Below are 15,494 nucleotides of genomic sequence, written 5' to 3'. Positions count from 1 at the left end.
GTCCTCAACCTGTTGCTGGCCTTTCAATTTTGGTTGGTCATTCCCTTCTTAAACATCTGCATCTTTGCCTTTGTTCCCACCACTATGTTCAAAGTCTTTTCTCATGCACAAAACTCGCTGAGTGCATAGCAGGGTCGGACACTAGCTTCCCCACACATGTTCTTGTTTGAAGTGATTTATTTAACCATTTGCTGTCCCTGCCCTCATCCTTCTCAGTGCTCTGTAAGGTCCAACACTGTTGCACACTTCTGTTCTTCCCCCACCTTTTCTGTCTTTTCTGTTTCCTTTGATGACTCTTCTTCTTCCAGCCTCTCAATGACAGATGGCCCTGAAATTCTGTCTTTACTGAACTCTTAAACCTTCACACACTTTAGATTCACATGGGAGAAGGGAAGTATTATTAAAATTCAGATTCTGCCTCCCACCCCAGTCTTCCTCAATCTGAATTCCAGGCTGGACCCTGAAAGCTGTATCTTTTTTAATTAGCTCCTTACACTAGTACTGCATGGCTGCACCTGACACTCTTCCCTGGGGCCAGCCCTCTAGAAAGATCTATCAGAAACCTGTCCTTCAATGGCTCCTTTATCCATCTTTTCACCACCGTCTTGGCCGTTACTGCTTTATTTCAGGTCCAAAATAGTGAAATCTACCTTATTTATTTATTTAATTTTATTTCACAAAGTAATGAAATCAGTCTTTCCTTCAGCCTTTCAGAGCTACCGAAGTTCCCAGAATCATCACTGTTTCAAACCTCTATGTCTTATGCTATTCCCTCTGCCTGGAATATTCTTCCCCCTTTCCTGCTCACTTCAACCTAGCAAGATCCTTCAACTCAGTTCACAAGCCATCACCTTCAGGAAGATTTCCTCTTTTGGCATGAATGCTGGTATCTGTTCCTCCAGGACCCGCCCTTAGCACACCTCCTTCGACAGACCTGCCCAGAGCACGCAGCGCTGCTGGTTCCCCTGTCTCTCCCCTTTAAGGTCTCTGAACACCTTAAAGGGTGGATTATGTCGCTGTCTTCCCAGCTCCCAAAGCATGGAACCGGCTGAGGGAGTGAACTCATGGAATTCATTCACATGAGTCCCCATCAGCATGTCCAGTGCTGACCTCTTCCCTGGGCCACCTCAGGTACTTCCCAGCACCTTAAAAGTCCTCTCCCTACAGATCTCCACCTGTCTCTTCATCTCAGTGGGGTCCAAGTAAAACTCTTGCTGTCATCATGGGCATTCCTTCACAACCACTCCCATTCTAGCAGAGGTACCACCAATCCTTCCAACATCCAAGGAGCTTTGACATCATCCTTGATGGGTCCTTTCTAACACATCCGGGGTGAACTTTGACACATCTCTATGGGGAGCTAATCTAGTCAGTGCCTCGCATCCCTGGTGACAGCTGGGCCAGTTCTCCATAGGTAGGGCCTGTTCCCGTTGGTTGGTGCCTGGGTTCTTCTGGTGGTTAAATATTTTCAACATCAGTTCTTTCTATTTGTAACCACCTTTTCTTCACCCTATGCCCCGATTACAACAAATCCTAATTGAGACCTCTGGGTCTAGTTCCCACCCTCTTTTATTCATCCTTACACCCTCAGCCAAATCCTTTGAAACCATTGCTCTCACCATAGCTTCCCTGCTCAGTGGCCTACATTTCCTGTGGTCTGACACGCGAACCTCCAAACCCACCACCCAACCAGACCAATCCAGCTGTAATTTCGACATCCTTCTACCACAAACACCACGTTCCAGTTGGGCAAAGAACATCAATATATAAAATAGAATCCATAAAAATATTTTGTTGTTTAAGTTATAGCAGGAACACCTTCTCCTTTTAAAGAAAATGTGTACAAGGTAAAAAATGAAAGGTGTGTCTTTCCACCCCGTCCTCGCCTCCAATCCCATTCTCTCGAGGCAATCGCCGACTGGGCTCCAATCTTCCTACATCCTTTAAGTTTTCTCCAGTAAGTTTTTGCCCAGTAGTTTCTTGGACAGAGCCATGCAACGTAGGGTCCAGTACCACAGATCAGTCAGTGCTTAGCTGATTCCAGGTATATCCAATTTCCTCTTCAATTAACCTTGCGACTTCTCAAAGCTAGATGAAAACTACATCAACCTCTTCTACCTCCGGTGGGCCCCTAGAACTGAGTACAGCACTGGGCCTCTGATAGGAACTTATTCAACACTTTGTAAAGAATAACTGATTCTAGCTTCTTTCCTGGATAGAAATATGCAAACGCTTTCTCCAACTAAGCCTGCCACCTTTTCCTAACTTGGTTCCACCCATTCCAGTTCACGTCCCTATTACTGGGAGGCTGCTGGTCACCCCCAGATCCATGTCAGCTGGTGTGTGTGGAGCTCAAGTTCCCCTCCTTGGTGCAGAAGCACACAGAAGCAGGCATGCAGAGAATGAGGGAAAGAGGAAGGAGAGCGGGGAGGGGAATGGGGCACAAGTGTGTATCTCAGCTGGGGACAGAAGATCCTGGGGAAAGGCCCAATTTAAGCTTTTGTTGGAATATAAAGGTTTGGATAATTTCACCGTTTGAAATACCCGATGGTGTAAATTGGTAGGCTTCGAGATGGTACGGACTCCTATCCAGTGCCCTAGCCCCAGGACCCTTTCTGCCCCCAAAGCATTTACAGAACACTCTGGGCCCTGTGAGGACCCCTAGCCACCTCTCCTTCCCCTTCACCAAGCAGCCACTCCCACTAGGGCTTTCCGCTGCTCCCCGCGGGACCCCGTTCTCTCCTCTTGCTGTGATCCCACAGGAAAAGCTCCCTCACCAAATGGGAATGAGCTGTGATATACCACCTCCTTTGCCTGTTTCTGAGGAGCCTATGCCTCTAGAAAGTTTAAGACACTTTTCACTTAGTGGCATTTGAGCTGGGTTCTGGAAGTGCTTTGGAGATAAGACAGGAAAACTAAAAGGATAGTGGCTTCAGGTCCCGAGCCCTGTACCCTGAGTCAACCAGGCCTACTTTGCTTTCATTTCATATAAAGGGTCTGTGCTCCAAAAAGAAAAAGGAAAAAAGAAGATTACCCAAATGACCTCAAAAACCCTGAGAGTAAAGTCGTGGAGAGGAGGCATGTGTCTGCAGTGAGGTTCAGGACTGAGCTCTAGGAAACCAAAATTTAGATCACTTCCCCTGAGCGTTTACGTTCAAGCTAAGGTCAAAAGAAACGCATCTTTCTTTTGCCCTCTCAGGCCAATGGAACCTGCTGTTCTGAGCACAAGGGTTTCTGGTTTTAAAGCAGAAAAGCAAGGACAGGAAGGTTCCTGGGGGAAAGGAGGAACAAAGCTAAGAACCCCCCACAGAGACTGTAGGGAGAGAGGCCAGTCTCGGGCTACAGGGATGGAGACACCTACCTTGACACCACCGTCCGACTTCTTGTTCAGTAGGCTTTTGGCAGCTGTGAAAACAAAAAGGAAAATCAAGCCTCTTGCATTGTACGCTCTCCCTAGCCTGAAGTCTGGCAGCCGGATCCGCAAGAGTCTGCTGTGTCTGGCAAGGGGGCCAGGAGTCTCCTGAAGCCCCTGGAAGAGGCCCTTCCTGGGAGCCCCAGAGCAAGAAGGGCATCTCAAGCTGCTTCAGACCCTCCAGGTGGCACCCCAGGATCTCTCCTGCCACAGAAGAGGACAGGGACACACTGCACATGGGAGGAGAAACCACATTCAGTACAGGAGCTGCCTGGGATACTGGGAACTCTGCCTTCAACCGCTTCTACCCACGTCTGGAAGCAGAGTGCCAGGGTGAAAAGTGAGGGCTCCGTCCCTAGAGGCCACGGAGTTCCTCAGAACGGCCAAGCTGGAAGGATGCAAGACATCTCCTGAGAGCTCTTAAGAAACGAGAGTGTCACAGTTCACGAAGGAGACCAGACGTGAGGACAGACAGACACAGACACAGAGACCAGGACCACCTACAGGAGGGTTTTGCCGGGGGGTTGAAGCCTTGACTGGGCAGGTCCTTACCAGGATCACGGGGTCCTATCCACCCCTCTTTCCTCAGTCTACTCTCTGGACCCACTGAGCAGAAAAGGCTGGGCAGAATAGCGAGGTATTAAATGGATTCTAGCCAGGCACAGAAAGAGACTCAAGGCTGATGGGCTTCGTGTAGGAAGGCTGGTGACACCTGCTGGTCACCAAGGCCACAGGAACGTAGCAGACAGTGGATGGGGGAGTCTGGGAGGCACAGAGCCCAACTGTCTGAGCCACCTGGACTTCACTGGCTCTACCAGTTGCTCCCAGTATGACCTCGAGTGAGTTAGTTAACCTCTCTGAACCTCAGTTTCTTTATCTAGAAAATGGGATAAAATAGGGCCTAGGACAGGGGTGGGGACCTAAGGGGACCATGCAAGAAAAGCACTAGGCAGAGTGCTTGGCATGTAGCAAGTACTCACTAAGTGTAAACCATTGTCACTATTACTGCTGCCGTTCTTCCCTTCAGGTGGCAATTCCTACCCAAGTTGGGGCCCATCTCTCTCCAGTGAGAACAGGGATCCCTCCCTCACAAGAATTCTGACCTCCCCAAATGGCCTAGGATCCTACCTCCAGTCATGCTGGGGTGATCTGAAACTTATTTTTTTATGTGTTTACTATGATGCCTGACCACCTACTGTGTTAGGTGCTTTATATATATCAGAGTTCAGAACTCTGGCTGCCCATTAGAATCACTTTTGGGGAGCTTAACAAAAATCATTATGCCTATCCCATGCCCTAGGGGTTCTGATTTTATTGGTCTGGGGTAGGGGTGTCCGCATCAGGACGTTTGACAAACTGTCCTCTACAGGCAGGGTTGAGAGCCTTTGACATACATGATCTTAATCATCGCCACATTATTTATTAGCGCCACCAGAAAAAGGAGGAAACTGAGGCTGGGAGGGCTGACGAGACTCGCTTGGGGCGTGGCAGGGCTAGGATCCAAACCCAGGGACGGCTCTCCCCACAGCTTCTACGCTCCGCAGCCTTTCAGACCTGGAGGCCTGCAAATGCCAGACTTCACAGTTTCGAGGGGCACGGCTTCCCCTGTGGGTCTCCCAGCAGTGCTGATGAAGCCTAGTCCTAGCACTGGGCAGCTCCAGCCACGCCCAGGGCTGTCTCTGGGGGGCTGCCACTGGCCGCAGCCCTCAGGCAGGCCAGGCTCTTGGCCGTCTGGAGGAAAGCCTCCGGCTGCCCAGCTCCACGTCCCCAGGCTACTGCCTCCTGAGAGTTGGCAAGCGCCCAGCATGCACGGCTGGTTAGGGGGCTCTGTGACACCAATGCGCTCGCAGATGCCAAGTTAGGTGGTCCGTCCGGCATGCCCATCTCAGCCCGCAAGCATGGGACTCGCCTCCCTGGTGAGCGGGCCTGGCATGCTGGCCCTCCTGGTGGGGTGGCAGGGAGCCGAGGCAGGCGGTCGGGGGACTCATGCCACGTACCTTGCCCGGCCAGGCCGGCGGCGCTCGCGGCAGGCGAGGCGGGGGCGGAGCTCTGCCTGCCAACTGAGGGGATACAATCTCTCAGTGCACAGAGCTGCCGCAAAGCCACAGGGGCCAGTCAGCAGCGAGCATGCCCCAGCACGAGGCGCAGGAGCCACTGGCCGCCCACGCACAGCAGGGCCCAGGCGGCGTGGCCAAGCCAGCCGAGCTGGGGGAGCGAAGGCGCCGGGGGCAGGCTGAGGAGCAGGTGCGGCCAGCCCTGCAGCAGTCTGGGGGCCTGAGAGGATGGGGTTTGGTCAGGGTGTAGGGATCACCACAGCTCTAGCACCTGGCCCGTGAGCGCCTAGGGGAGGGTCTACAAGGGAAAGCCTGAACTGGGGAGAGGCGGGGTCCTTTCTGAGGCAGCCAAGCCCTAGCTCGAGGCTGTGAGGAAAGGGAGCCTCAGCTTCAGACCTGCCCTCCCTAGGGGACCTAAATGACGATGTTATCAGAGAGCCCTTTCCTCTGGCCATATTCCAAACATTTGGGGCCCACGGAGAGCACACGGCCCTCATGCAGCTAAGTTCACTGATGGGCCCCAGCTCCCTATCCCTCTCTTAATCCTCCAGGTCCTCGGAGACATGGTTTGCTTTCCTTCTTCAAGGCAGGTAGCCAGGACAGACAGTTTTTCTCAGCCTGTACTTCAGTATTCCAAGGGTGAAGATGCCAAGAAATGAGCCTCCAGAAAGAAAACAAAAGCTGCTGAAGCAATACATTCTAGAAGCCCTGATTCCACGATTAGCCAACCTGCTAGAGTCCAGATTGCACCCCCTATTTGGGGTAGACTCAGGAAACAGCCTAGTCCATGCCTTAAAAAACACACACAGGTGCTCTTCCTTCTTGATTTTATACCTGGTGGCACCTCTTTCTAGAGAAGCTTCTAGAGATAGGCTCCGACCCCACCTGTTCCAGAGTCAGGGCAGCAGAGGGCATCCTATAATGCTTGCAGCACTTTTTCAGTCTCCTCTGACCCAGGGCAAAGTGAGCTCAAAGGCAGACAAGGTCTGGGCAACAAGGACAGGAGGAGGCTTTTTAGGAATGAGTGAAAGTGCTTTGTCCTCACAGAGAGGCCGGTCTCCTGAAACCAGGATACCAGTTTCCTGAAATGGAATGGAGGTGGGGGGAGGTTGATGTGGATGGAGGCCATGGGACAGGGCACATGCTACTGATTTCCCAGTCTAGAAAAGAAGTAGTAGCCTATTATCACATTTCTTCTATTCGGAGATACCACAGATCACCCTTCTAGTTGGGCACAGAAATGCCCTCGAGCGTCCTCTAGAAAGGCTCTCACACTTCTGAGAAAGTAGAAGCTTCCAGTAATTCTGAGGACAAGCCTGATGTGGAACTACAGCTCCATCTCCATTGGAGGCAGCCAAGCTGTGCCCTCCTGCTCTCATTTGTGAGAGTTGAATCCATAACAATAGTCTTCCCCTCATGGATACCCACATAAGAATGAGCCCCAAACCAGGAGCACAGGGGATGGACCTGAGGTGGGACACGTCCCTGGCTCACTCGCCAGTCCTGCCCCTCTGGTGCCTGGGGGCTCTTGCTTCGGTTAGAGCTCAAGAAGCCCCATGACTTCTCACCTGTGGTATCCTCGGACCCAGGGCCCTTAGGTTACCCTGACCCAGCACAGACAAACCCCTCAAGCTCAAGGGAGCAACCTTAGCCCAGGGCGGCTGCCATACAATCCTGTCTCCATATCAATGTAGAAGGAAAGCAAGGGAAGGAATCCCACTATGAGAATGAGAGAAGGGAGTCTTCAACCAAAACAGTGGGGCTGAGGGGTTGCAGGGCTGGGGAGGTTGGGTGGGGGGTGGTGGGCAAGGTGAGAAGAGACCTTCTGTCTTCAGTTAAGTTCTGACATTAACCTTTTCCTCACAGAAAGCCGTTCTGCTTCCCTACTGAGGGCAAACAAGATGGGGGTATGGGGTGGGGTGGGTGGGTGGAGTGTCTTGCATCTTAAAAAGAAAGGCCAAGTGATTTACAAATGACTGGTCCCAGCTCCCCAATTTCTCCATCAAATTTAAGTAAGTTGCTTTCCCTCCATCCTGGTGCTCTCTCTTCACTTTTACAGCTAGCATCGCAAAGCATATTACAAGCACAGTCTCTGTAAAATGTTTAAACATCTGGAAAAATTTCTATTAGTCATCTCCACTTAGACTCAGTGAAGTAGAGATCGTCCCAGTAGACAAATTAATGGTGGGTGAGAAGATTCATTACACCTCATCTCTTTCTTTTCCCCAGCCCATTGTCCAATACCCTATCGATCGGCTAAAATCCTAAAGTGCTGAGAGTCCTTAGAGAATTAAAGAAGAATCCCCAGGGGCAAGGGAGATGGGAGGCTGGGCAGTTTACTCCTTGGGAGGGTGTAGGGAATAGAATTCATCAATGTGAACCCAAGAGAAGTCCCCCAGAATGTCAAGTTGTAGGACCCAGCAGCAGCAGCCCCCTCAAAACAGGGTCTTCTTCATCTTGGTCAAGGTGTTGCCTGAGACACCCAGGACTGGGATGGCAACACCCCATTCTGACCCACTCACCTCAGGAGAATTAAAGTGCACGGCTGGGGAAACATACCTGAGAAGTTTCTGGAGACAAGCATGGTCGTGAGGATGGCACCCTGGGGAAAGAAGAGGGGCCTGTGAATTCAGCTGGACTCTAGAAAAGCAAAAGTTAGGCAGAGGGCAGCTGCTGGCCAGAGCTTCAAGCCCTCAGGTCTTTGGGGCCCCCCAACAGGTATAACCTTCACAGCTCAGCTCCAGCCACAAAGGGAGCGTTCCCTTGTGCTGGGGTAGGGGGTGGACTGTCAAAAGCTATGGTTTCAGGATGTCGGCAGCCTGGAAAGGCAAGACTCACCTTCAGTTTTCTCCGAGCATTGAACTTGCGCAAGCACTCCACGGTCTCTTGACGATGCATCATGGATGCCACTGTGGATCGTTGCTGGAAGCCAAACAGACAGGCCTGTGAGCCCTCCTGCCAGGCCCCCTGCCCCTCACCCCAGTCCCAGCACCGACGGCTGTGTGCTCAGCCACCCCAGAGTTGATCTGAAGGTAAAATGAAGTCATAGATGTGAAAATGCTTTTAGAAGAAAAGCACTACCCCAAACTCAAGGTTATTTAAGGACAACAATCCAAACACAAAAACACCACGGAGAATTGATGCTAGATGAGGAGGGTGTGTGAGACAGCACTCTCCCCTTCCTTGGGAAATGGAAGCTATGGAACGGAAGAGAGTATCCGGTGTGTTGTGATCCCCATGCAGTCACTCCTTCAGCAACTGTTTACTGAGCCCCTACTGCGTTCCTGGGCCTCTCCTTAAAAATTTAAAAATCCTCCTAACTCATGACCTTCTCTGTATAATACCACTTCTTTCTGTCTTCCTCCTCATGCCCCCTTCACCTCACTGAAGAAAGGTTTCAGTCTCTCACTCCACTGCGTCTGTCAGTGAAATAATGATGCTGGGCTTCAACTGGTCAGAGTCCATGGACTCTTTCCCATCTTTATCAGGGACTCTGTGGCATCTGATTACAGATGCTCCCTTACTGAGACCACCTGTTTCTTAGGGTCTCCTGCTCCTGAACCTCCTTCTCCACAGAAGTTTTCATTCCCAGCCTCCTTTGCTGGCGCCTCTTAACTTTGCCTGTCTTTCCGTGCTGGTGTTCGGTGGCCATCCCTTCTCTTACTGAAGCAAATACAAGCCCGTAGTGGGAATTCGATCAGTGTAAAAACAATCCCATCTATTTCCACACCACCCACACAGAAATGACCGCAACCTGCATTTCCAATTTTAACTTCCTTTCTAATTTCTGGAACCACATTTCTAACTACCCAACTGATGTCTCCAGCTAGAGGTCCTCAGACACCACACTCAGTCAAACTAAGATCGTCATCCTTTCTCACAAACTGGCTCTTCCTCTGGTTTCCTGAGTCAGTAAACGGCACAACCTTTGCTTATTACCAACTCAAAACCTGGCAGTCCCCGTAGGTCCCTTGCTCTCCTTCACTCCCTAAATCCAACTGGTCACTAAATCCTTTTGAGTCTACCTACCAAACATGTCTCAAATTTGTCTACTCCTTGCCATGCCACCCAGGCTATCACTACCCTTAGCTGAGACCTCATCGGGTCTTGCTCAGGCAATTACAACAGCTTCCTGAACTCCCTGCCCCAGCCTCCTCTTAAGTTCCATTTTGTACACCGCTTCCGAAGTGACCTTTCTTAGCTGTGTATTTCATGCCCTCTTTGTTTTGTTTTTAATTTATTTATTTAAAGAAAAAAAAATTTTTTTTAGATCTTATTTTATTTATTTATTTGTCAGAGAGAGAGAGAGAGCACACAAGCAGGCAGAGTGGCAGGCAGAGGCGGAAAGAGAAGCAGGCTCCCTGCTGAGCAAGGAGCCTAATGTGGGGTTCAATCCCAGGGCCCTGGGATCATGACCTGAGCTGAAGGCAGCGGCTTAACCAACTAAGCCACCCAGGCGTCCCTGTTTTTAATTTATTTTTTTAAAAGATTTTATTTTGGGGGCACCTGGGTGGCTCAGTCAGTTAAGTGTCTGCCTTCGGCTCAGGTCATGATCTCCAGGGTCCTAGGATCGAGCCCCACACTGGGCTAGGGAGCTCAGTGGGGAGCCTGTTTCTCCCTTTCTCCCTTCACCTTCCCCTGCTTGTGCATGCTCTCTCTCTGTCAAGTAAGTAAATAAATTCTTTAAAAAAAGAGAGAGAGAGAGATTTTATTTTTTTCTAAGCCACCTCGACACCCAATGTGGGGCTCAAACTTACAACCCTGAGATCAAGAGTTGTATGCTCCACTGCCTGAGCCAGCCATGGTTCCCTAGGCTTCTTGAATAAAATCCAAACTCATTAGGCAGAAACTTGTATGTCATGGAATCTTTCTGGCTTTGTTCTCTTGCATTTTTGTAGGTGTATCTTCATCTACAACTAAACTACTTAACATTCCTTCAACTTGCCACAATTTCCCATGGCCTTTCACCCTGGCTCATGCTAAGCTCTGCCTGCAGGTTATCATCCTGAGGAACTCCCAGCCAGTTGCCAAGAACCAGGATGGTGTCACTTCCTCCATGCAGCCTTCAGTAATCTCACTGCTCACCAGGTAGCAAGAGTTGCTGTGCACTCCTTAGATTCTTTTATGTACTTCTCACATTGCAGAATGGTTGCCTGTTTGAGTGCCTAGCTCCCCAGATGATTTTTAAGGTCTTTGGGGGAAGGGACCACGCCTCACTCATCTTTCTATCTCCAGGACCCAGGCAGTGACTGGTACCAAAGAGGCATTCAGTAAACATGGGAAAGGACAAATACATAAATGCATCATGGTTGTCAGGAGGCCTAACTGTAGCAGACCCTCTTCTTAGTTTGAAAACAGACACTTCACTTTATAGAATTGTACAGAAGTATTTATGAAAACAGAGTATGTCGATCCGCATTGACAGCTGGTTGCGGGGGGGTGGGGGGGGAGGCTGTGCAATTCTCCTAGGGTGAGTTTTCTTCTTTTGGTCATGAACTTCAAGATGTTCTTTTTAACTGCCCAGAGGCCCCTTTTGTTTATTTGTTGGATCTTGGTCACATTTCTGTTATAGTTGTGCGACAGCTGAGATCTGAATATGTACCCTCAACTTGGCAATTCACTTTGGGTTTTGCCAGCTGCTTTCCATCATCAACTACCCAGAGTCCGCAAGGGTTAACCTAAGCCCTCATTCAAGATCAGAACTAAGTCACACCTGACAAGTGAGTGGGGGGCAAGATAGGTGGAATCTAATGAGGCCACCTGCTTCCTTGAATCCCTCCAGGGCCCCACCCAGTCCCCCTCCCTCTCTGCTGGGTCCCTGCTCAGGGCCCAGAACAGTCATTCCCTGCTTATAGACAGTAGCTTGGAGAGAGTAAGAGGGCACATTGAGGGCTGACATCCCTGAGCCACTCTACCCCAGGTGAAGACACTTACACAGACCCACGGATGCTTGAGAGCCTGATCAGCTGTGATGCGCTTTGCAGGGTTTATGGTCAGCATCTGGTTGATCAAGTTCTTGGCTTCAGGAGTCACCGTGTCCCACTCTGGTGATGGGAACTAAGCAGGAAGAGGGAAAGGAGGCATATAACCTCTGTGAGCCTCACACCCTGAAAGGGAGGCTTTTTTTCCCAGCTCCTATAAGCGGGATACTCTGTGCTAGCTAAACCTGCCCCACAGAGAACTGGGGAGGCTCTGGGGCATCCCAGCACCTGTGTCAACTTAAAGGACTAGGAGAGGAAGACAGAATCATGGTTAGAATGCCAGAATATCCAGTCAGAGCAGGAAGGGGACTCTAACACGTCCTGGTTCAACCCCATCTCCTTACTAGAAGGAAACTGGCTCGACAGTGTGCCCAAGGCCCCATTGCAGTGGAGAGAGCCACGCCACTTCTCGCCCCTATGTTGGTGGCACACCACACTTCTCAGGCCATTCTCTGCAAATAATGCATCAAAGAGCTTCAGTGGGCTTCTCGATTTTATAGCTACCAAGAAAGGCTGTGCAAAAGAGTTGTTCCTGGGATAGGGTGTGGCAAGAATTGAGACCTGTATGCCCATCCTTGGGTCCTCAAAGTCCCCTGACACTCCCTGTACCCCACAACACACTAAATATGCCCCCTCCTGTGGAAACAGCCCGAGTGTCAAGAACAAACCAGTCCTTACATCATAGGCCCCGGCCTTGATTTGCTGATACAACTTGTGCTGATCCTCATCCCAGAAGGGAGGGTATCCCACCAGGAGGATATACAGGATGACCCCTACGAGACAGAACAAAGGTCACTGGGGTCAGTCACCGACTCCACTGAGGGACCAAGAAAAGCCAAAGAGGGCTCAGCCACCTGGAAAGTCAAGGTTATACCAGAGGTGGAAGTGGCTATCAGCTGATAATGCTGGCCCCTTCTGCCTTGCTTCCCTCCCCATGTCAGCAAGCCACATCAGGGATGTCTTTAGGCATACCCCATTCTCTAGGTGTGGGTCAGTCCCTCTTTAGGAAGGATGCAGCATAGGGCATCTGGGGGGCTCAGTCAGGTAAGCTGCTGCCTTTAGCCCAGGTCATGATCCCAGAGTCCTGGGATCCAGCCCCACATCGGGCTCCTTGCTCAGCGGGGAGACTGCTTCACCCTCTCCTCCCCATTCGTGCTCTCTCTCTTGCAAATAAATAAATACAATCTTAAAAAAAAAAGGAAGGCTGCAGTATAATCCAGGAAATACCTGGGGAGGAGCGTGTGATGAGAACAGACATCCCAGGGGCCCTAGAGCCAACACCGTGACTTCACAGACACCAGACACTTGTGGGGCCCCCAAGGAATAGCGATGCCTCTTTCTCACCACCGCTGGAAGTTGAGGGCCCTTAACATCAAAAAGCTGAGAGTGTGGAATGGGCTTACCGCACGCCCAGATATCCACAGGTTTTCCATAGGGATCTTTCCTCAAGACCTCAGGGGACAAGTAACCTGGGGTTCCAGCAAAACCTGTAGCAGAAGAGAGGGCAGAGGCACACTGAACCTGCTTTTTCTCTTGTTAAAACCACATCAGCAATCTTCCTCCAGGTCCCTCCTCGTTCCTGCTGTTTTGGGTATATAAGCTCTCAGCACATGGGCGGCCTGAGAGATGCAGACTGGGTTTCTTGCGGTGCCCAGAATAAAATCACAGGGCAAGTCCGAGTGCCTACCAGGAACTCCCATTTTCCCCAGAGGCAGCAAGAATGCGGGCTGACAACAGCTAGACTCACTGCACTGAGTCACCTAGGGCCAGGAGACACTCTGTACCCTCCCCCCGTCTCCAGTCTCTGAGGAGACACGGGCCGTGAAGGGTCTGGCTTCCAGTTCTCAAAGAGGAAAGCAGATCAGGAAGAGGAGGAAGGGCGGGGGCCACATTCCAGGAAGACAGGGTCACTCTTACCAAACCAAGCCTGCTGCTCTCCCTGTACTTCGATGGCTAGGCCAAAATCAGCCAGCTTGACGGCGGCACCCTTGCATTTACTCGCCAGCAGCAGGTTCTCAGGCTGTATAAGGAAGAGAAGACCTCGTGAGGCACCCACCCTCTGGCCCTGAGGAAGCCTAGTTTGGGTCCCCGCAGTCCCATCACCTGCCACCAGGTGGCGCCTACGCTTCACAAGCAGGAGACAAACGGGGAGCCTGGGTAGTACCTTCAGGTCCCGGTGGACGATGTCATGCTGGTGGATGTGGTTAACACTCTCCAGAATCTGATGTATACAGTGGCTGCAAAAGCACAAGGAGAGGGAATGTCAGTGCAGGGTTAAGCCACTCATCCACGACCACACACTACGGATGCAAGCATGGAAATCTGGGTTCCAGAGTCACAGGGAATCCCTGAACAACAGCTAAAAGCTTGGGACTCTGGACATCATCTAGTTCAACCTATTGTACAGAAGAAGAAACTGAGGGCCATGCATATTAAGTGGTTTATTCGGGGTCTCCCACTAGATAATGGCTGAGAACAGACTAGAACAGAGTTCACCATACCTCCTTGGACGGTAAAGGCCCAATATCACCAGTCCATTTCCAAGAGACTGGGGACACTTCTGAGCAAAAGATACCATCTAACCCCTTCCTTCTTTTTTTCCCCCTATAGTAACTCTCCTTGGAGAAGAGGCTTGCAGTGGCATCTTAGGAAGGAGAATACAACTGTACCTCAGTTGTTTCGCTGGGGGCACATTCATTCATTAATTTAAACATTTACTGACTACCTCCAGGCACTGTGCTTGGGACCACACAGACTCTGAAGATCAGTAAGACCTTGTGCCTGCCATGAAGTTTATCATCTAGTAGAGGAGATAAGACCCAGTACACAGACACCTTTAAGAAACGATGTCCTTAAGAAGGTTCCAAACAGGGCAACTGAGGAGGATCTGGTAATGATTTTTGATAGAAAAAGACAAACTAACCCGAGTCACCTACAGCTCCTATTTCTTTCCTTTCCTTTTCCTCTCCTCTCTTCTCTTCTTTTCCTTCTTTCTTCCTTCCTTCCCTCTTTCCCTCCCTCTCTTTCTTTCTTTTCTCAAATAGGCTCCACACCCAATGCAGGGCTTGAACTCAATATGGGGCTTGAACTCACGACCTCGAGATCAAGAGTCATATGCTCCATCAACAGACCCAGCCAGGTGCCCTCTCTGCCATTTCTTTAATCAGGCTGCCCACCTTCCTAAACATCTGGCCACACTTGCAGTCAGACTCCTGGCAGGGAGCATTAGTGATCTAGAGCAATGGTGAAAACTGGGGGGACATCTGGTAATACCTGGAGACATTGCTGGCTGTCACAATTAAGGTGGAGATGCTAGTGGCATCCAGTGGGTAGAGGCCAGACATACTTCTAAAACTCTATAATGCACAGGAGGGGCCCTCACAACAAAAAGTTATCTGGCCCCAAATATCCGTAGTGCTGAGGTTGAGGATCACTGGCCTAGAGAACGAGGCCCCCGTTGGCAGGTACTAGCAGGTGTGCGGAGCAGGCTTGTGGAGGGGTGCTGGGCTGGTGACCTGGACTTCTGACTTCTCCTCTAAAATCTGATTCTTGGGCTTTCACAAGAGCCAAGGGATCTTACCGGGCTCCTGGAGGCTGAGGCTCAGGCCTCCCTTCAGGACACAGCCCATGAGTAGGCCAAAGAGACTTTAAGACTGAGCTGAAGAGGCAAGTCTCCACAGAAATATATAATTAGAACAGAGCCAGGCTAGCAGGGAGAGCCTTCTGGCCAAAAATGGCAAAAGTGCGAAGTGTCCCAGCAGAGCCAGGCCAAGCCCACTGGTACAGTCACACACCACCCCTCCCCTCCCCCTAGCCAGCTCGCCCTCCTCCCCGCCGGGCTCCCAGAGCTATCACCGCCTCCTCCTGCCCCGAAGTCCGGTCCTCCCCTGCTGGCACTGGAATTCATCTCCCCACTTGAGAATTTTTCCTGAGGCTGAAGCATCTGAAGTTGATCAGCAAACACTGGCCTCTCAGAGTTGAGAAATTTGTGAGGAAGCTGTACTCCCCCACTCTCTAGAGGCAGCCAGAGCTGCCACATATGCCAGA

The 15,494-nt window shown here is 50.8% G+C and overlaps 1 protein-coding gene across 18 annotated transcripts in view; it reads right to left on the bottom strand.

Annotated features, from left to right (window-relative positions):
* Nucleotides 1-15,494, bottom strand: part of CAMK2G (calcium/calmodulin dependent protein kinase II gamma) — a 53,786-nt gene that overhangs the window by 16,943 nt on the left and 21,349 nt on the right. For 10 of the 18 annotated variants that reach the window (XR_013967952.1, XM_080823463.1, XM_080823452.1 and 7 more), the window contains exons 6-13: nt 13,612-13,684; nt 13,365-13,467; nt 12,851-12,934; nt 12,126-12,220; nt 11,401-11,523; nt 8,305-8,388; nt 8,026-8,068; nt 3,362-3,405 (exon numbers count right to left, since the gene is read on the bottom strand). Coding sequence is in view for 16 of the 18 variants with exons in the window: in XM_080823463.1 (XP_080679589.1) it covers nt 3,362-3,405; nt 8,026-8,068; nt 8,305-8,388; nt 11,401-11,523; nt 12,126-12,220; nt 12,851-12,934; nt 13,365-13,467; nt 13,612-13,684 (649 nt within the window). In the remaining 2 variants the exon portion in view is untranslated. Of the gene's footprint in view, nt 1-3,361; nt 3,406-5,409; nt 5,473-8,025; nt 8,069-8,304; nt 8,389-11,400; nt 11,524-12,125; nt 12,221-12,850; nt 12,935-13,364; nt 13,468-13,611; nt 13,685-15,494 lie in introns of all 18 variants that reach the window. The other 8 variants (XR_013967951.1, XM_080823459.1, XM_080823466.1 and 5 more) reach the window with 1 other exon arrangement.

The sequence above is a fragment of the Martes martes genome (assembly GCF_963455335.1).
Source record: "Martes martes genome assembly, chromosome: 14".
Lineage (NCBI taxonomy): Eukaryota > Metazoa > Chordata > Mammalia > Carnivora > Mustelidae > Martes > Martes martes.
Note: the sequence above shows the minus strand (reverse complement) of the source record. Positions and strands in the feature narration are given on the sequence as shown.